At 27.0% G+C, this 22609-nt stretch overlaps 1 protein-coding gene and 1 long non-coding RNA gene across 7 annotated transcripts in view; one reads left to right on the forward strand and one right to left on the reverse strand.

Annotated features, from left to right (window-relative positions):
- Nucleotides 1-11552: 11552 nt before the first annotated feature.
- LOC147816051 (uncharacterized) lies at nt 11553-15580 on the reverse strand. Of its 3 annotated transcripts, XR_015431621.1 has the most exons (3): nt 15124-15580; nt 13715-13774; nt 11553-11824 (listed from the first exon to the last, which is right to left on the reverse strand). It is a non-coding gene; the product is annotated as an uncharacterized LOC147816051 (long non-coding RNA). The 3 variants fall into 3 exon arrangements; XR_015431620.1 differs by having other exon boundaries at nt 11553-13774; XR_015431622.1 differs by having other exon boundaries at nt 11553-13774; nt 15049-15580.
- Nucleotides 15581-17076: 1496 nt separating this feature from the next.
- The window catches only part of LOC147816052 (uncharacterized), a 45051-nt gene continuing 39518 nt past the window's right edge, over nt 17077-22609 (forward strand). Inside the window, exons 1-3 of one of the 4 annotated variants that reach the window (XM_087158048.1) lie at nt 17077-17268; nt 18471-18609; nt 20258-20384. In XM_087158048.1, the coding sequence (XP_087014174.1) occupies nt 20287-20384 (98 nt within the window). In that variant the 5' untranslated portion in view covers nt 17077-17268; nt 18471-18609; nt 20258-20286. Of the gene's footprint in view, nt 17269-18234; nt 18610-20257; nt 20385-22609 lie in introns of those variants that run through there. The other 3 variants (XM_087158050.1, XM_087158051.1, XM_087158049.1) reach the window with 3 other exon arrangements.

Below are 22609 nucleotides of genomic sequence, written 5' to 3' on the forward strand. Positions count from 1 at the left end.
GCCTTCCGGGACTACATATCAACCTTGCCCACAGCGCTACCAACTGCGCCACGCTTCACGTATGAGGCCCGCGAATATTTAGCTTAAAGCACCTTCTCCCGGTTAGTCAACAAAACTTATTTTGGCCGATTGAGGACCCACTAATCGGTGTATAAAAAATCCCTTCGGTACAATTGCTGTATACATTAAACTCTAATTTCGGGCTGAAATTGTAATTTATAGGTTAATATTATAGGAAGTAACGGGGTGTGATGTGTCAGTGCCTCCTGATACGAGTTTTTTCCCTTTTTCAGCCATTATTCGCTGTTTAAAAAGAAAAATAATTTTTTTCATGTATAGAACACTTTATTCACTTAAAAATATTGAAAAAGAAGTTAGAACAATAATATAAAATAAAATAAATAAATAAATAAAAATTATCGAAAATTTAACCGTTTATTAGCTATTATTCGCTATTCCAGAATGGAAAGATAGTTATTTCTATATACAGAACACTTTATTCACGTTAAATTGTCGAAAAGAATATTAAAAAATATAATATAAAATAAATAAAAAAAATTTAAAGTCGGTCCATGCAGGGTTTCGAACCCAGGCTTTCCGGGACTACATATCAACCTTGCCCACAGAGCTACCAACTGCGCCACGCTTCACATATCAGGCCCGCGAATATTTAGCTTAAAGCACCTTCTCCCGGTTAGTCAACAAAACTTATTTTTGCCGATGAGAGCCCACTAATCGTTGTATAAAAAATCCCTTTGGTACAATTGTTTGTTACATTAAACTCTAATTTATGGCCGAGTTTGAAATTTATAGGTTAATATTATTGGAAGTAACGGGGCATGAAGTGTGCGTGCCTCCTGATACGACTTTTGTCCCTTTTTCAGCCATTATTCGCTGTTTAACAAAGAAAAATAATTCTTTTCATATATAGAACACTTTATTCTCTTAAAAATATTGAAAAAGAAGTTAGAAAAATAATATAAAATAAAATAAATAAATAAATGAAAATTATCGAAAATTTAACCGTTTATTAGCTATTTTCGCTATTTCAGAATGGAAACACAGTTATTTCTATATACAGAGCACTTTATTCACGTTAAATTGGCGAAAAGAATATTAAAAAATATAATATAAAATAAATAAAAAAAATTTAAAGACGTTCCATGTAGGGTTTCGAACCCAGGCCTTCCTCGACTACATATCAACCTTGCCCACAGCGCTACCAACTGCGCCACGCTTCACGTATCAGGCCCGCCAATATTTAGCTTAAAGCACCTTCTCCCGGTTAGTCAACAAAACTTATTTTGGCCGATTGAGGAACCACTAATCGGTGTATTAAAAATCCCTTTGGTACAATTGTTGTATACATTAAACTCTAAATTCGGGCCGAGTTTGAAATTTATAAGTTAATATTATAGGAAGTAACGGGGTGTGATGTGTGCGTGCCTCCTGATACGACTTTTGTCCCTTTTTCAGCCATTATTCGCTGTTTAACAAAGAAAAATAATTCTTTTCATATATAGAACACTTTATTCACTTATAAATATTGAAAAAGAAGTTAGAAAAATAACATAATATAAAATAAATAAATAAATAAAAATTATCGAAAATTTAACCGTTTATTAGTTATTATTCGCTATTTCAGAATGGAAAGATAGTTATTTCTATATACAGAACACTTTATTCACGTCAAATTGTCGAAAAGTATATTAAAAAATATAATATAAAATAAATAAAAGCAATTTAAAGTCGGTCCATGCAGGGTTTCGAACCCAGGCCTTCCGGGACTACATATCAACCTTGCCCACAGCGCTACCATCTGCGCCACGCTTCACGTATCAGGCCCGCGAATATTTAGCTTAAAGCACCTTCTCCCGGTTAGTCAACAAAACTTATTTTGGCCGATTGAGGACCCACTAATCGGTGTATAAAAAATCCCTTTTTTACAATTGTTTGTTACATTAAACTCTAATTTCGGGCCGAGTTTGAAATTTATAGGTTAATATTATAGGAAGTAACGGGAGGTGATGTGTGCGTGCCTCCTGATACGAGTTTTGTCCCTTTTTCGCTATTTAAAGAGAAAAATAATTCTTTTCATATAACACACTAAACACTTTATTCACTTAAAAATATTGAAAAAGAAGTTAAAAAGATAACATAAAATAATGTAAATAAATAAATAAAAATTATCAAAAAGTTATTAGTTTATTAGCTATTATTCGCTATTCTAAAAATTAAATTAAATAGATTTTACAAATAGAATAGGCTGGAATAGACTGGATTGTAGGGCACTGGGCCCATATCCTAGAGTTCGTGGGTTCGACACCCGCTGGCAAAGGTCTCCCCGTCTAGTAAATGGTGACTGGGGTACTTTTCCAGGAGTATCCTAGTCTTCTGGATTGGTTCAAAATTACAAGGATACAGAGTTGAATATTAGTAGTCGTAAACACAAAAAATATTGGGTCAGCTGTTCAACGACGGTTGTAAAATATAAAATAGATTTTAAAACTATGTTCCTTTAGGAATATAATGTCTTCACTAAAAATTTGTGGTAACTTTCTCAATGCTGTAAAAACGCTTTATAATGTAATTAAAACATTTAAATTTAAATGAAATAAAATAATTATGTGAAATATAACGTATAAGAAATTTAAAACTGTTCTGAATTAAAATATGTATTATTAACTATGAAAGTATCCATCAGAAATTAAAATCTAAACTGAAAATTAATAATTAACTTCATAAATACGATATTAAATTATTTTAGTTGTTAATTGAAATAAATTTTGCTCAGGACTAGGCCTATTTTTTATTCAGTCTATCATAAATATTATTTTTGAAGTGTTCAACAGATTATTTCTTATAATAATTTTCTTAATGAAAGGGTGAAAAATATGTGCGATTGAAAAAGAACTATCAAATTAAAACTATGTAGATATAGTCGTAGATATAGTATCATTTTCGATAAGTTCCTCCTCTGATGTTTTGCTTACGAGGTGATGTGTGAACAAGCTTAATATTCTAAGAAGTTTTATTCTTGTGATTTGTGTTTAAATGTACTCTTAACAATTTTACCATTCATAAGAGTTTTCTGTGATTTATAAATTCTAACAGGTCGTGAGCCTTTTCAAATTTAAGAACAATAATATCACAACATAAATAAAGGATAGGGTTTTCCATGTTTTGAATGTTATCCCTTATTTTGCTATTTTAGTGTACAATATCCTCAACGAAGCGAGGTTGTCAGTGATATGAGTTGCTGGCTTTTGTCAGCTGCTGCTGTAGACAAGGCCTGCAAGTTGCTGTCACGCCGACAAAGAAAAAGAAGTGTACAAAATCACTGTAATGTTATTTTCAATCTCGTAATTGTATCATAGCTTGCTAGTGGAGTTATCCAAGTTCATTTGTTGTTTGCTTCGTTGAAATATAAATTGAAAGAACGCTTTATATTGTAATATTGGATGGCGCGACTCTCCACACGCTATTGGCGAAAGCATGCATTGCCATAGGTAAAGAGTGCTGCTCTATGCCGCCTATGTTCCGCAGTGGACTGTTAGTAAAGACACGGTTCCCAGTAGAACACCGAAGTCAAGCAAAACTGGCTGCAGTCAGTAAGCGGGTGGATCACCACTTTGATTAGTCTGAGTAGGGACTGAGGGTGAGCGGTATCAGGTTCTCGTAAGACTGTTCTGCGGTAAAGTATTCGACTTCGCGCGCAGGCCGTCTGTCTACCAAAGCAGGTTAGCCATCTCCTCTGCAGAGGATTAGAATTGAGATGACATGTCTTCGTATCATCCTCAGGGATGTTTCCCAGATAGTTGCAAATAGCACATCGTGCAGCTCTAGTACGATGTTAATAAAGTACCTACATACCATAGAGTTGAAATACTGGGTAGAGAGAGTAGAATAACCCCCGACCCGCGGACAAGATAAAGTCACGTGACTGTAGCCCAAACTTGCCGTTCACTGAGACCGCTTCGATTCCCGTCCATTCGTTTAGCATTGCGATCGTCTGATGCAATTAACTGTCTGTCTTTTTAATTCAGAAATAAGAATGGTACAAAAGTCCTGAGCATTTTACTGCACGGAGAAGTTTTCGAGGGACTGTCCGATAACTTTTTACAAGAAAGGGCGACATTTTTTTTCTCTTTTTCTATTTTAAAATTGATTTTAAAATTTTTCCGATACTCAGTCATGCTCAGATAATCATGTTTTATTTGCTTTAATAATCAATTACGCTCGTTTTTGCTCACTTTTTTTTGCATTTAACATAAGTTGTTATTGTTCCTTAAACTTTAAACTTATAATGTTTAAGTATATTTCAATATATACTCTATTTTTAGCTGAAATAGCTGCAAAGCTTTGTTGGCTTCCTTGGCGAGATACTTTAGCGCCAAGGAACAGTTGAGTAAACTTTCGGTTTTGTTTTAGTTCTCTTTAAATGTCAATATCATTTCTGTATATTCTGAAGATTTTGTATATCTTTACCTCTTGATTACTAAAACCCAATATTTATCTTGTTCTAAAATTTTTCCTTTAAATATATATATTTAAATAAAAAATATGGTACATAAGAAGTTGTGTTTTTTTAAATTATATAGGAATGCTTAAAAACCAAATTATTTGTATATTCTTATATGTTTGATGAATAATTAAATTCTATGAAATATTTTTAGTATTTAAATATTAAATAGTGTATAGTAGTTTTAGTGTTAATTTTTAAAAAAATTATATAATTCTGTTACTATACATAAAATGAATACAAATTATGTACTATTTAGAAAATAAATTAAGGTATATTTAATATAAACATTAAGTACTTGTTTATCTTCTTTTTATTTAAAAATAGTTGCTATATTGGAAATACTTTATTTTACTAGTATATTAAAGCGTAGAATTAGTTTGATTTAGTGCAACAAATTTAGAAAACATAACATAGAAGTGGCTAAGTTGTATAGGAGTAAATTAGTGCAGTAAATTAGCGCATGTGATGCATTGGTATGGAATAAACTGCTCAGACGGCCGAGGCTAACAGCTGGCTGTGGTGCGAAGATTTAAAATCGTGAACCTTTCTTGTAAAATTTCAACTGTTTTTACCTTTGTATAGATTGTATATATTTAATTTGCAGCTGGCTAAAAGATATAGTTTTAAATGCACTTACTATTTTTAAGAAAATTACATTTTTTATGGATGGGCATTGTAATTTTCTTAATGTCCATAAAATGATTATGGTTCTTTTATTTGTAAAATAAATATTATATAATATTTTTAACTGTTTCTTTTTAAGTCACTGGTTTTCTGTATAAAAATTATTAAATATACATTGACCTATAATAGTTCGCTAAATTTACCTCATAAAAAGTTGCATAAATTGCAATTTCTATCACAAATAAAAGTAAGATATTTTAATTATAAGTTCGTCATTAGTTTCAATCTACATTTAGTACAAAGTAAAAATTCTAATTGCTTTCTCCTTTATTTAAGTATTTTTTGTTTAAATTTCGAAAGCTTTTCTACTAGTCTCTTTGTGTGTACAATTCAAACTTCCTTGTAATTTATGGAATTAGATTGTACACGAAATACAAAGTAAAATTTCTAATTAAACTCTTTTGTTATTTTCTTTGATTAGTTTAATGCTTTTAATCTTATATTTTTCTCTATTCGGAGCTGAAAACTTTTATATTAGAATAAATATTTTATTTCTTATTTAGACAAATTGTTGAGTATTAAGTTAAAATGCAACAGCAGTTTATTTTTGAAAATATCTATTTTAAGTACCAGGAAAAAAAGAAGTCAAAATTCTAAATTAATAATGTAAATAATCTTTATTGTATAAATAATTTAATGTATTCAATATATAACTAAAATTCTAAACGTAATTAAATTTACTCAAAAATATGTTTCCCGAAATTTGATATTACCTCTCGAGCAGTCTCTTAGTGAGCATAAATAAAAATGATAAAAGTGTTGCAACGTTAACGTTATTTCTAAGCATCGAACTTTTTTCAGACAATCTGTTTAATTTTACAATTTGTTTTATCTAACACTGATAAAACTTTTAAAACGTAAAGATTAAATTTATTTTTTAAACGAACTTATGTTTCATTAAAAAAGAAAGGCAACATTTTCAAATTCCCATTTTAAGCCCTGGTAGATTTAAAAAAATCCTGATTTTTGTATCGAAGTTATTATTATTTTTTTAAAAAATAACAATAGTTAAATGTAATAATAGTTATTACAATATATATTGGTAATTTTTTTTTAAAAAAATAGGTCTTTGCAATAAAAACATTAAAAAAATTTTTTTCTGAATATAGTAATAAATATAAGTGGTGCAGAATATCGTTTTTTATTTTTATATAATGAATAAATTTTAAGGAATAGTGTTAAGGGTCAAGACGAGAACTACTGAATTTTTTTTAATAAAGGCATTACTTTAATTAAAAATTATTTGTTAAGAGAAAAAAAACTCCTCATGTTTTAAAAACCCATTTAATAATAAAGAAATGTGATTAACGAAAATATTTTTTTTCTCTCTTTCAAATGCTCCGATTATTTGCGCATCGGTAATATCGAAATAAAGCTGTTTAAAAACTTAGTGCGCCAACATTTGTGATACTGCGCCAAGTATTGCACTCTTTCCGTCACGTGATTGTAACTCTTTGCTTGCTATCTGTGGCGTGTCCATGGAGTCTAGAGTATCTTATGGAGACCCAGCTTAATGTAAAATTCCCCCCACAATGTGATTCGTCAGAATTTTATGGATAGCGGATGCAAAACTGCCGCTAGGTGGCATCTCAATCCCCAGGTGTTGGAATTTTTCACTTGTTGTTAATACACGTGCATGTTATTACTGCACGTGTTAATTATAAATTTATTGTTTAATCGCTTATATTAATATTGTTTTTTAGCAGCATCCTAGTATCAGCTTGTTTAAGTCCCTAAATGTAAGTTTTTAATTATGATTTCGTTTGTTTGACTTTTATGCTATTAAACTTTTACTTATTTTATGCTTTCAATCGTAAGGATATTCTCTTCTTGAATGGTTTTTTAAACATCAATGTAAATAAATTTTGTTTTAAATCTTCCAATTTGATCCACAAGTGTATTCTTTCCTTCTTATCTATTTAATTTGTTTATCAGTTGGTGATTTCTAAACAATTAGAGATTATAAAAAGTAATTCTAAATACTTGCAGATTTTTATTAGAACATGTAGTTAACAGATTGAAAGTTATGAAACACATTGTTAAAAATAGAATAATTTTACACATTAATTTGAATTATAAGGAACATTCATTTATATGGATTTGTATGGCTTTCACTTAATAATAAATGAACTGAATCAGACAAACATATTGTGATATCATTTATTTATTAATTATGGTAAAGGATCTAAGGTTTTGGATTTTCCTTATGTTATGGTAAAATTTATTGTTATAGTTGCTAATTGTAATATAGAATACTGTTAACTCTATCTCTTATCATTTCATCTATTTCATTAAAAAATATTTTGTGAATATCAACACACTTCATGTATATTGTTTATACACCAAAAAGTTACATGAGATTATCTGAAAAGAATTAATTGTGTTGAATGTTTACATAATTTATATTTTATTGAGGGAGGTCACTATATTTAATCAACTCAATTATTGTTGTAGAATTTATTGCCCTTTGAATGTTTGATTGTTTTTATTTTCTAAGCAGAAAAAAATATTATATCCTTGAGGATGAAGATTGTTTATGATAATTTCTATTTTGAAATTTTTGTACTTATCTGCTTTATAATTAAATGCAGTAATTCAGATGAGTCTGTTTAATATTTTAAGAAAGTGTTCACATAAGTTTTGATACAAAATTAAAGTGTGATATCACTATTTAGAATAATTTGATCATAATTTTTTTAAGCAAGTTTTTTTGTATTACTTAAGTAAATGACATTTATTTTAATTAATTCTGTATTATTTATGAAATGAAGATTCTAATTTACGATGAGGAATCAGATATAGTTCTGTTGCGTGCTAATAAAGTGTATGTTAAACGAATAATTGTTCAATAATATGTGATAATGTTATCCATTAAAGAATACTACATTAGAGTTTCTGTTGTTGTAGAAGAGATTATTATGATTTTTAGAAATTAAAGATATAGTTAATGCTCTATATATTTTAATGAAATATCTGTGTGTAACAATATTTACTTCACATTATCATTCTTTCATCAAAGTAATATTATTATCAACTCATATCAGATATAATTTTACTTGTTTGAATGACAAAGTATTTGCTTGCCATTGTATGACTTCTTTGCCAGTATTTAGAAATTAAATAATTTTTTAATCACATATTAATGTTAATTTCTTTTAATGTACCTATCGAAATGCCCATTATCAAGTTACATTACCTGGCGGGGTAAGCTTCATGTTAGTTTAATTTTGGGCCATGTAATGATATGTCAATCGTTAAGATATAATATGAATGTTTCATGTCAAAATGTGTTTTTTCTAGGTACTTATATTTTGTTAATTGATTTATCCTTGATCCCAAAATTGAAAATAGTTGCCAGGTTTTTTATTCTGCACCCTGTAATCCATTTCATTGATTTATGTAATTTATTTATTGGATTTATTAACCTGCTGCTCTCCAGTATTTCCCAAATTTAATACAATTCATGTATTCTTCTTCTGTGATAACAGAAAGAATGTGTTATTTCATATTTTTGTGTGTTTATTAATTTTAATTTATGGCTAATGGTCTCTAAACATGAAGAAGAAATTGTAATGTAATCTGTTAAATTTTTTTTTTCTGGCATTTGCCTGGACATTTTACATTTCATGTTTATTTTGCCCTTAATAAATTTCTTGTTTAACACATTTACTGGTTTTAATTTATACCTACTCTTAAGATGAAGTAGAGATTGTAATATGGTGTATAAATTTTCTTCTGGCATAAGTAATTTATTTATTATTATTATTTTTTGGCTTTTACAAATTTTATGCTTGAAGTATTAATCAATTTCCGTTTCCAGCTGGTGGTCTTTACAGATGATTTCTTTTCTGGCTTTTGCCAGGAACTTTTTTTTTTCATTTTCTTACATGTCATGTTTGACTTATTAATTAATTCTTTAAAGATATATTTCAGAAATTAAATCAATATAGTTGTTTATTTTTATAGCTAGTGCTTCCTAAACGTGAAGAATAAATTGTAATAGGATATATTAACCTGCAGTTTTCTTTGCTTCTTTAGATTTTTCTGACATTGCCCTGAAATTTAAATATTTTCTATTTTTTGCCATTCCATTCATAGATTTCATGTTTGAAGTATTAATTATTTTTATAGCTACCCAAGTAGCACATAACATTAGATAATATCAGAAAAGCGGCAAAATCTAACGTTATATTACACAACTTGTAATATTAGAAAGATATAAAAGGTCGCTGTTTGCTCAGCCTTTTATAATATTAGATTCAATGCAAACTAATATTATCTAGCGTTCGCCATAATATTCTTTTGCGTAGTTTTGATGCTATATAATATTAGATTTTGTATTTTCTGATATTATTCTGCTTTTTATTTTTTTGGAGTAAGCAAGAGGAAAATATGGATGGCAGTAGAATAATTCGACGATACAATTTTACTTAATTTTCTGTATTGTTGTGAAGCAGTAAAACATAGAACAGTATTTTTATGTCATTCCATGCATTATTTACTTAGCAATACAGAAATACTAAATAAAATTATATTAGCGAATTCTGCTACCTTCCATTTTTCTCCTCCTTACTCCAAAGTATATCTTATGTTCAGCTGATTTTTTCGAATATTTAAATTAGGAAATACTTTATTGCAACTTTTATTGATATTTTTTTCTTTTATTCATACAATGGGTTTTCTGACAAATTTTATATCATTAATAATTTTCAAGTCTTTAATTTTAAAATCTACTCTTAATTTTCTTTTTAAAAAAACTGGGTTTATTTTATTAAAATCTTAGTTTAATTTGTTAGTTTGTAATATATATTTTTTTTAAATGGTTTCACAATTATCATTCATTATTTATATTCTGAAATTATATAATAAAAACCACACTATATAATTATAAAGTTATATATTTACATTTGAACTGAGTGGAAATTTAAACTTAAAATTTTTTCCCCTTACAATTGTTCAATTTTTAAGTGGACATTTCTTGTAATAATTGGCACAATAAAGAAAAAAATTTAAAAATATTCAAATTACTTACTTCAACAAATTTACACATATTTTTTCCCCTTCTTTTTTTACTGGAATTGCTAAATGGAGAAATACTTACGTAACTCTATTCTTTTAGTATTTGAAATTTTATTTAGCAAAACACCTAAAAACAAAACTCAAACGCAAGGTAGAAATTTTTCCAGGGAATGAAACCAGGAAAGCAACTAATATTACGAAAATTGCTAATATTTTTTTTTAATAATGTTAGAATAACTTCAGGAATTTTCATCAATTCGATAATTATTTAAAGGTGTTATGTTCTATTAAACTAACGATCTTTGCAAAAAATTAACATAACATTTTAATTTCAAAACTGTCAGTAAATATCATGTTATCTAAATTAAATTTGCACAAACATATAATTGCATACAAGAATAAGACGAAAAAATAATAAATTTTTTTACATTATCTTTTAAAAGTTGCCTTTAGTATTAGTGATCAAAATCGTTTTTCTCTGATTATATAGTATGCGTTATGAAGAATTAGCCTTAAAAAAATATATATTATGCATTTAAAAAAGTTGCTTTTGCAAAGAATTTTATGTATAAAAATTTAAACAAGATTCTTCTTTAAGTTGATTTAAATTTTCTGTTTTTACAATAATGTAAATAAATGTTCTGCTAAATTTTAAATATTAAGCCTAAGAAATTTTTACTATTATCATTATTTTACAATTACATTAATTTAAATCTTTACAAAAATCTATAAAATCATAAAAATCTATATACACTTCTTATCTCAAATTTGAACTGCAAAATTGAAATTAATAAATACAATGCTAGTAGTATAATTGCTCATAAGTTAGAGTTAATGTTTAACAATGATGTTAAAATAAAATTGCTTCTGATATCTTCAAAATTTCTCGAATTTTCATAATACTTAAACATAACTATAATGACTAGAATAAATTACACAATGCAGTAGTTAAGAATAAAAAAATAAATCAAATCAAATCATGACAAACATTTCACTACCTAATTATTTTATTTTAAAACAAAACACAATATAAATATAACTTCACTAAACTATAAAAGCAATACATTCTTACCATCATTGTTTAATATAAGCTTATCAATATTCTTTTGTTAAAATATAAGTTAAGAACACGTATCTGTAATTAAATAAAATAATTTTTTTTTCTAAAAGCAACAGTAGGACCATGTGTTATCATTTTAATTATTATTATTTTAAATTAAAAAAAATTTCAAAACTTTACAGTCATTTCATACAGTTTAAAGTTTTTCTTCAATTCAATTTTTTGTTTTTGTGCTACTGAACTATATTTCAGAGCAATAAACTGAAAATCTTTGCTTTACTGAAAGATTTTATAAATTGGTCAGCAGCATCTTTGCATATCACACAAACGAATCGCACAGGGATGCACCTTTCTTCAAACTTTCAGCTCCGGCAGATTTAAAGAGAGCCTCCAGTCGTTTTGTTTTCTGTCAGGATCGAACATAAGGCTCCTAGTTTTCTACCAGAAATTAATTTCCATTTGCATTGTACAGCACCCAAGCTCAAAAATGAATGGCTCCTTCCTGGTAGATAAGCTTGTTTATCCAGCAGACGAAGCTAAAATTATAAGAGAAAAAAGTTAACTTTACATTGAAAACACTAAACTTAAACCTCTATATTACTTTATATTGAAAACATTAAATTAGTTAAAGTAAATTTAAAACTATTAAGCATTGAATATTTCTTTAAAACTTAAATCATTTTATTTGAAAATGTTTACAATTTAATGGGTAGATTTCCGTAACAATACCTGCACCAAAAAATCTCAGTATCACCAAGCAAGAATAGAAAATTATTTCACTTATAACGGCCTTCAAATAATAATTTTATTTTTTCTTAATTATTATTTTTTTAAAAAAGAAGAAATTATAGGTCAAAACGCTTAAGCTCTTTTCAATTGAAGTGAATATTCAAGTATATATACAGATACAAAAATATATCAAATTCAATACTTTTTAATTTTTTTTAAAGATTAAGTACAATGACACTTAACTGTTAAAATATTTTTGTACATTGTATAAGCTCATAGAGCCAATAGGAAATGTTCACATTTTTTTTTAAGAACTTTATAAATAAAAATTTTAACACCTTTAAAGCACTGTTCTTCATTTAACGTTAACATACTTTGAATAGACCATATTGTTGCTTATTTTTTAACTATTTGCTATCATTTATAAATTAATATAATTAATCATATATCAAAAACATCTGTCTAATTCATGAAATGAAAATAAAGATATTTAACTCACCATTTTACAATATATTAAACAGGAAATTCAAAAAATGTAACAACAGTGTTCAACTTGTCAATAAAATTTCAAACATTCTAAAATTCAATGGTTTTAACTAAAAAGTAATTGATTAATTAATAATTATTTAAACGTGGCAAACTTGTTTACAAAAAATTTATTTTTATCTTTATCGTTGCAATGAAAAAAAATTCAAACTTCAAAACTCTTTTGTGACAAGCCAACAAAAAAAGTGGCGAAAAGTGTTAAATAAACAATTGCTAATTTTTTCCATTGCTTATTTTAAAATTTGATTAATGTAAAAGAACATCAATGTAAAAAGATACTATGAGAATTTAAAATCATCAATTCATGGATGAAAAAATCATATAGAAGGAGAATTCTCTAACAATTCACATATTTCAAAGTTGTAAATATATATTAAATATAGTTCGCCCCTTCCCCCAAATATTTTGACATAGCATTCTTTAAAAGTCAGTATGCATACCCAACATTTGTCAAATATCTTTTTTCTTATAGTTTAACAAATTTTTACAGCATTAGACTATTTCTAATAGGAATTTATTTAAAAAAATACAATTTAATCAAAGCTCTACATTCACCATAATCACCATTTTGAATAGACCATATTATTGTTTATTTTTTAATCATTTACAAATTAATATAAATAATGATGCATCAAAAACATTCAAATAAAAATCAGTCTATATTTAAATAAAAATGTTTAATTCATTGTTGTACAATATTTCAAACATGAAATTTTAATTAAAATTTCTTGAAGATGAAGAGCTATATCTGAAATTGTAAAGGAAAATTAAATTTACAATGGAAAAACCAAATTTAAAATTCTTAAACAATGAATATTTATTTTAAACTTAAATCATGCAATTTGAAAATGCTTTTAAAATTTTTTAATATCTTTTACAATGAAATTCAATGAGTAAATTGCAGTAATAATACTTGCATCAAAAAATCTTGGTAGAGCCACACGAAAAGCAGAAAGTAACATAGTGGGAAGGAGATTAACAAAAGAGTTTAGCTCATAAACACTCTCAAGCAAACTATCATATGCTTAAAAAAAAAAAAAAAACAAATTCAAACTACAAAACTCTTTAACCCCTTTTATTAGACCTGAAAATAAATACTCACTATGTGGCAAGCTATCAACAAAAAAAGTGTGAAATAAACAATTGCTTACTTTCGTCCATTGCTTATTTTAAAAATAGTAGATTTTCTTGAAGATGAAAAGCTATATATACTGAAATTTAAAAAGAAAAGAAATTAGATTTTGAAATTAAAAAAAAAACACATTTAAAACTATTTAACATTGAATATTTATTTGAAACTTATTATTTAATTTGAAAATGATTTTAAGAAATTGAAATATCCTTTACAATGAAATTAAATGATAAATTTTGGTATTGATACCAGCGTAAAAAAAATTTCGTTAGTGTCACACAAAAAATAACACAGAGGGAAGATCAACTAAAAGAATTTAGCTCATAAGCACTCCCAAGTAAACTCTCAGATATTTAAAAATAAAATCAAATTGCAAAACCTTTTAACTTCTTTTATTATACCAGAAAATAACTACTCGCTATGTGGCAAATCAACAAAAAGAGTGCGGAAAAATATTAAATAAACAAATGCTTATTTTAAAATTCGTATAAGTACATCAATATAAAAAGATACAATAAGAATTCAAATTCATCAATTTATGGTTGAAAAAACCATTTCGGAGAATTCTTTAACAATTCACATATTTCAAAGTTGTAATATATATATTGTCCCTCCCCCCAAATATATTTACATTACATTTAAAAGTCAGTATGCATAACACTTATTTTTTTATTGCTTAATTAAATTTTTAGTCTCAGATTATATGTAATAGAAATTTATTTAAAAACTTTATTAAACAATAATTATTTATTAGACTAATTATCATAATAATTATTTAATAAATATTTATTAAACTAAAAGAAACATTACAGAATAGGACAAACTCGAAAGGTACAACCCCAGGCAAACATATACATATTTTTGTTTAAAAAAGTTACAAGTTTAAAATCTATTTGGTGATTGCACTTTGGTGATCAGGATACTGAAATATCCCCAAGAAATTTAAATAAAAATGTTTAATTCTTTGTTTTACAATATTTTAGACATGAAATTTTAATACGGTAACAATATTGTTTGTATTGAACGTTAAACATTCTAGAATGTAATAGTTTAAACTGAGCTAAAAGTAGCAGATCATTAATTTTCTAATTGTTTTAACTTGGCTAATTTGTTTACAGACAATTATTTTTATCTTTTCCTCTGTTGCAGAAAAACTTTGTTACAGTCGAATTACTTAGCAAACGTTCTTTTACAAGCATATTTTGAACTAATTACATTACTTATTATTTATAGCTAAACAATAACTTAACACAGAAGTCAACTACTATGTGCGAACAATAATGATCACAATTCATAATATAAACTGACTTTATTTGATACATGATTTTTAACTAAAGCAAAAACATTACTTACAATACTTCTTTAACGTTTCATGTAACTATCATTGAAATGTATAAAGTTTTCAAATAATTACTAAATTATAAATACCTTATGTAATTGAAAAGAAAGCAGCTAAGTTCAAACAATGGCGCCGTAAACAAACGAACAGAAGAAGCCAACGAGGAAGAAGGGGGACAAGATTCAACAGTTGAAAAAGTTTTTTGAGTTCAATCGTTCGCAAACTACTACTAATATTATTTTTCGCTTTCTTTGCATTGGCTAAAAATGACATTTTAAGTAATATTTAATTTATTGTTTTCTTTCATAAATAAATGTTTATTTATTAATAATATGGGATAACCTTTCGCAAAAATGTGACGCTGTACCAAAAGTAATGAAATAGATGATTATTTTGAAAGTTCGAATGTTAGATCGAATACTATTTAATTTTATATAATATTAGTTCTAAAATTAGAAGATAGGATTCAAGAGCGTTGCGTTTTCTAGCAGGGCAGTATTATATTGCATCTTTCTAATATTAGATCATATCTTTTTGCTACCTGGGTAGTGATCTCTAAAGATGAAGAAATTATAGTGTGGTGAATTAATATATATTTTCTTAAGTTTATTTGAAATTACCTACTCTAAATGTTTTGGATCCTAGAGCTTTTTTTCCTCATGAATAATGTGTGAAGTATCATCCTTTGAATCATCAAAATATGTATTGCTAAATAATTGACTCCATTGAAGCTGATGTTTAGTGAAACTATGCAGCTCTTTGGGGTCAGTCATATTTGGCCAAGAGTTAATGAAGCAGAAGCAAGAGTGTTCTTCCGATGATAATTGCCACGGTATGACTTTTTTTATCTATTAATATGTAGTTATCCAGCATATTAGTCCAAATTTAAAGATTGATATTTCTTTTTTTTTAATTATTGTTAAAGGTATTTAATTGTTTCAGTCATGTTTTCCTAAACTTTTTATGCTCGCCTTTTTATTATACAAAAATTTATTATTATTTTTTTGACAAAGTAGTTTATTAAAAGTTGTTAAAGTTTTTAAAATTAACTATTTGAACAGAGGCAGAGTTTCCTAAAAAATTGCATCAAAGGGCAATAAAAGCATAATTTTTATTTAAAAAGTATTAAGGGAAAAACAATTTTAATACAGTTCCTTCAAAGTTTAACATTCAATTAATTAAAATCAATAGCTATCCAATTGAATTTATAATTAATTTTTATTTTACGTTTAATTAATTTTAGAACTACTAAAATAGCATTTAACTTTGTGAATTTGTTTTAGAAAAATGTAAAAAAAAAAAGGAAATAATGTCTGAAAGATAAATTCTCTTTTACCAAAAAACTAAATTAATAAATGTTTGCTTTTGCATGATGTATGCCCTGAGAAAATTCTATAACATCACTATAAAACAAAGTCTCAAAGCTAAAAACCAAGCAATATTTAATAATAATTTTGACTAGTCTGAAATAATAAAAATGAAATTGGCACATGATTTTATAGGTTCGTTTCAAAAAATTTCAATAAAATAATCATCAAAAAATGTATCTCAAAAAATATATTGGCCTGCTTAATCTTATGTAAATTCTTTGAAGTCACTGAAAAATCAATCGAATCAATTACGTAAAAAAGAAAATCAACAGATTCTTTAATTATTATTTAAATGAAACGGACTCTTTCTTTAAACGTTTTTACAGTACTTAAAATTAGTAATCATCCCCTGATGAGGAGAGGGACGGAGACTTTTCTTCCCCCTCACCCAGAACTTGTTTTTGCCAGAGCTTTTACTCTGGCCGTTAGGCGGAGTTCTGTAGCTAGGTACAAAGTTTGTTTGGGAGGGTGAAAAAGATCTGCTTCCGTTTTTTAAGCGCGAGCTGGATATCCTACCGCTTTAGGATCCATGGGCGTGTCTTTTCGGAAGGAATAAAGCGAACTTGGTTCCTCTACCTACTATTTCAACTCTATGCTACATACCTACGCCACCTGTAGTTACTACGTCTACACAAAGCTTTGAAAGCTTAAAGCTTGTTTTAAATCGCACAGATATATGCAGCAGCAAGCCCCTTAGCAAAACAAAAAATTTGATCTCTTTCTGATTCAAAATTCTAGTTATTATTTAGTCTTTCTGAAATAAATATAGGACATTAACTTTTCTGATAAATATAATTCCGAATTAGGATGAGTTACTTTAATGATTCAACTGATACTTTTAATGATTCAACTGATGAAGAGCAGGTTGAGTTTAATTTTTTATGTATTCTGTAATCAAAGCATGGAACTGTTTTTCTCATATTTCTTTTAATTATGGTATCTGAGTGATTTTTATTAATTCATTCGACTTTAATATGAAATCAAATTATAATATTAATTTGATTTCATATTAAAGTGGAAGAAATGTGAGTCGTTTGTAACAATTGTAACGAACCTAACTATTATTTTTTTTTATAGTGAATGATATAGTTACAAGTCAAATGACACTGATATCTTTTGAGAGGTCTGCCAAAAAATTTTATATAACTGTAGATTTTTACTAAACTTTGCGTTAATTCATTAAAATTAAGAGCATAAAGTATTAAAATTAAATTAAAAAAAAAAAACTGGGTTTTAAAACAAAAAATATTGTGATGGATCTATTTTCAAGACGAAATATTGGTGTAGAATTACTTAAGGATATTTTTATATTGATGCCTGTTTGGTGCTAGTAAGTTTTTGTCAGCAGTGAACAAAATTGTCTGCTTTTTCTTTTGTAAACAACTAGTTTTATAATCATGCATCTAATGACTAGTTGCTTTAAGTACATAGGTTATTCCCTACAAATTGGCTATTTTCAGGTAGGAACAACTACAAAAATTAGTAATTTTCTGTAATAAGCTACTAAACAATAAAAAAAAAATAGCAGTCTCGCTTATTATTAAAATAAAATGCTTTTATTATTTTAAGTATTTATTAAAGTGAGTTTATGATAGCATAGTAAGAGAATAATAATTCTAGTCACAAACATGTTTAAAATAATATTTTTAATGAACATGTTTAAATACATCCTTAGTCCTTAAGTGCTTTCTGAATTATATATTATCCATTACTGCCAAGTATTAACTGTAAAATATATATATTATTTAATTGTATCAGCTATAAGTAGTAAACATGCAAATAAATTATGGGCTGCCAATTTTTAACAGGTTTTGATTAATTCCATCTTTTTTAATCACTAAGAACCTACTTTTTATCATGTTTTGGTAAAACTGGTTATTAAAATCTAACCTGAACCATATAATTACAAATGTTATTTGAGTGTTTCAGCTATTGAAAAAGCGCTTGATTCCAAAAAGATCAGTTTTAGGAAACAACTCTATGGGTAGAATCGTATTACTGAATAAAAAAAGTCTCTTTTTCTGCTCATTATTAAGATTTATAATTTTATTCTTTCTATTTGATAGGAGAATTCAGATGAAGGATTTCTGACTGATTTAGAAGATGTGATTGGCTGTTACAAATTCATGAAGCTGGTAAAGTTGCTGTTGATTGGGAGTTTTCTTTAAAAAACAATTGCTGCCAGCTTTAAATATATCTTAATGAGTAAATATCTACCTGATTTTTTCATTGCATTTCCACATATAAGAAAAACAAGTACCAGAGGTTCACATTTAATAAGGAAGATGCAGATACATAGACAATCAAGATAACAGACAAAATTCCAAGTGCTCTACACTTTTTAAAATCATAAAGCCACCTTCAAGGTTAATGCCTAAACATATACACGTAACTAAGAGTAAAAAATGAAACCACGGTCCACACATGGTTTTATTTATCTGAAATAGCAAATAATTATATGATAGGGTTTTCTTTAAAGAATTATTAAAATAGACTCAAATTAAATTCTAATTTGAAATGTATTCTTAGAAGTATTTTTTCTTATTGAAGGGTAAAGATTCCGTTTATAATTATCATTACGATTGCATCTCATTAATTTTACTTTCTATGAATTATTATTTTCCTCTTTTTATAATGTTTTATGGTACTTTAACATTAATTTTGGTCCCATCTGTTTTAAATTTTTTTTTTATGGATAATATAATTGTTTTTAAAGCAATACGAAGCTTTTTAAAAAAAATTCATGAACGTGGTATACGTATTAAGAAATACTGTAGTGTAAAAATAAACGATTGGTATTAATTTCATTGAACTCAATAATTCTATTCAATTGTCTCTACGATTAACCACTGAACCAATAGAAGTTAGTAAAAAGTTTTTAAAAACTGAAATTGGAACCATTACATTAATGAATAAAAATTTACACATCCCTTATTTGACAGATTTTAAATTTTAATTAAAAAACTAATTTAGTTTGCATGGAATGCCAAATTTTCTCTTTTCATTAACATTACACTTATTGTTTTGGGTATAAACATTTTTCCTGCATTTGTATTTTGTTTTGAAAAATGACTTAAGAGAATGCTATACCCTTAAGGAAACTTTTCATTGAAAGTTCTCTTTCATCTCCGTAACTAATTTAAAGTGTAGAAACATTGGGTTCAGACAAACCTAGAGTAAGTTATCACTTTTAAATCGCTGAAATTTTTTTCTAAATTTCAAAATGCAAACTAATTATTGGAAGTAACCATTGCATAAGCAGAAGTTATCTTCTCATAATTTATTTTCATTTTGATACTTTTAATACTTTATTACCAGTATTTGAAACTTTATGGCTTATTCAAGGTTTGTCTGAACTCACATTTTCTTTAATTTAAATAAGTTATTAAGGTGAAAGAGAATTTGAAACAAAAAGTTTCCCATGTGGTATGGTGTCCTCTTAAGCATAATTTTGCATTTAATAGTATAAAAATAATTCTTGATCTTCTGTCAGCACTTACAATTGTTTTGACCAAAGCTTAATGTTGCCTTCTACGTTTAATCATGAAGTATACACACATAACATTTAAGTAGTATTTACATATGCAATTACTGGTAAGAAGATATTTAGACTAAAAATTTCTTTACAATAACAATTTAATGAACATAACATAGCTTTAATTATGGTAAATTAAGAAAAAATATTTTTGAAGAAATTATCCAGATAAAAAACAATGGGTCCGAACCAATTATTTTCTGTTAACCTTGTATTTCTACTTATCAAATTATTTCCTGATAGCCTTTAAAGTTTGAGCCTATGTCAGTGATCAATTTGATTGTCATTCATTTTATTGATGCGGAATCTTTTTTTCAGATGCAGAATGTGCTTAAACCCTCCTTATAATGGGTCTACAAAGTGAGACTGAACCACTTATTCACACATTTTGCGAAAAGCTTACAAAAGCACCTGCCTCAAAAATGACTGCAGTTTGCCTGATAGTGTAAGTTTTATTTTAATGCTAAGCTCTGAATATGTTTGGATATGTATATGAATCTGTTTATGTATCGCTGTATCTTAAAAAATCGCTATATCTTAACTGTTTAATCGCTGTATCTTAAACTGTTACAAATTCAGTGTGAAGGAGGATATAGACCCATACTTTTACAGTTTGTTTCTATAGTTGTGCCATTCCTGGTTTTAAGGCCTGCTTATTTGATCCAAGTTTTTGGACGAAAATTGTTTGAAATTGAGGAAAAAAACTTGGATCGTGTAAACTAGGGGTGTACAACCTTTTTGAGTGAAGGGCCACTTGACAGCAGGTTGACTAACGAAGGACTGCACATGTATTTGGACATGTTAACAGCAAATGTAGTAATATTTATTTATACATTAGTGTTCTAATTTTTTATAATCAATTAACTTAGTAATATATTTGTAGAAAATTAAAGGTATTCAAGTATTAAAATTCATTAAAAAATGAAAAAACGAATACTTTTTTTTAAAAAAAAGTCAAAGTCTTTTTTATCATATCAAAAATAGATTTATCAAAATAAATAAATAAACATTGGAGAAAAGAAGTGCTTTTTTATCATATTTTGCAATACAAAAATTCATTTTAAAAATAAATTCTAATTAAAAAAAACTACAATGCTCTTTGAATGAAAGTAGGAAAAAATTTGGTACATAATTAAGTAATATAAATGTTGCATTCTAAGCGTAACAGATGGGAAATCACACAAGTATTTTATTCTAAAAAATTTATTAAATATTTTTGAAAACAAAAATTCTATTGGAACATGATACTTTAGGGTTTAATGTTTAATTAATTGGCATAAAATAATAAAAGATCCTCATAGTTAAATTGCAAGCAAGTTAATTAAAAGTACTTGTGACTGAGGGGACAAATGAAATCCCATATTTTTGACATGCACTGTTATTTATGTTAAATTCTGTGATTTAGACCATCCGAAGCATTATCTGTAACTTTTTTTAAAATTATCACATTTCAAGATAGGTAAAATAAATTTTTATAAGATTTTTAAAATTGCAAACACATTTTTTCAAGTCCAAATAATGCATCGTAACAGTGAGGACATGGAATGTAACAGGGGGAATGTCTTACTAATTTGACAAGAAGTTAAAATGAAATATCACTATTATAAGTTACTTTTCGGTTATTTAAAGTTGAAGTTGACATCACTGCTATAATTGAAAACGGTGCTACATCTTTGTAGTTATATTTGAAAGCTTTTATTTTACTAGACAGTGTTAAAAAAAAGTGCATTGTTTGTTTCTTTCCCAATTTCAGTTATTTCGACAACAAAATTAACTACTAAATTATTTCCTAGAGTTTTTTACAGTTACAAAACTATCTATTGCACGATGATTATAAAGTAAAAAGTCAATTGAGCGACTGTCACAAGTTGTTATATTTAGTAATTCTATATAGTTATTAGGCAAACAACTATGATTTTAATAGTAAATTCACATTTTCGTGAATAACACATACACATTTTATATGGTGTTTTACCTACACATAAAATATGGATAGGTCGTAGTACAGCAAACTTAGATTTGTCAATTTTTATGTTTGGATGGATCTGCTTTGATACTTGATAAAATTCCATCAAGGTGCACATTTGACTTTGTGGACTTTCTGTTCATTTTCTTTGACAATCATACACTCAGCTCTACCAGAAGTCTGGTAAGAAAGTTTATTAGATGAGTAGAAATTTATTACAAGCCTTTTTTGTTTCATCTGAAACTCGGCTTTTGTTTTGGTAGTAAGGTTATAGAATATGCGGAGAACAGTAAAATGTTTTCTTGAAGATACATATAATGCATGGTTGACTTTTTTAATACCTTTCCCCAATGGCTAAAGAATACTATAAAGAAAATATTCTTCCTCAATTTCTACTGCTTGCATCAGTGCATTTTTATTTTTCCTTTATCTTCATTTTTTTTTCAATTTATCTATTTTTCTGTTAAGTTTTTTTTCTTCAAAATACTCCTGTTATCATAAATTTTTGCTTCATATTCTTTATCTTTCTTCTCACAACTATCTTTATTTATCTGAGAGAATATAGAATATTCTAGTTCTATATTCTCTCATTCTTTCAGCTGCTGTTTTCCCCATACTGATTACTCACTTAAAAAACTTTTAACTATAAACTAAGTGCAATGTCAAATAAAAATTGGACAACTTTGTATAAAAAGTGTGCTCTA

Source organism: Parasteatoda tepidariorum, chromosome 2 (assembly GCF_982258835.1).
Source record: "Parasteatoda tepidariorum strain Cologne lab strain chromosome 2, Ptep-v5.0, whole genome shotgun sequence".
Taxonomy (NCBI): Eukaryota; Metazoa; Arthropoda; class Arachnida; order Araneae; family Theridiidae; genus Parasteatoda; species Parasteatoda tepidariorum.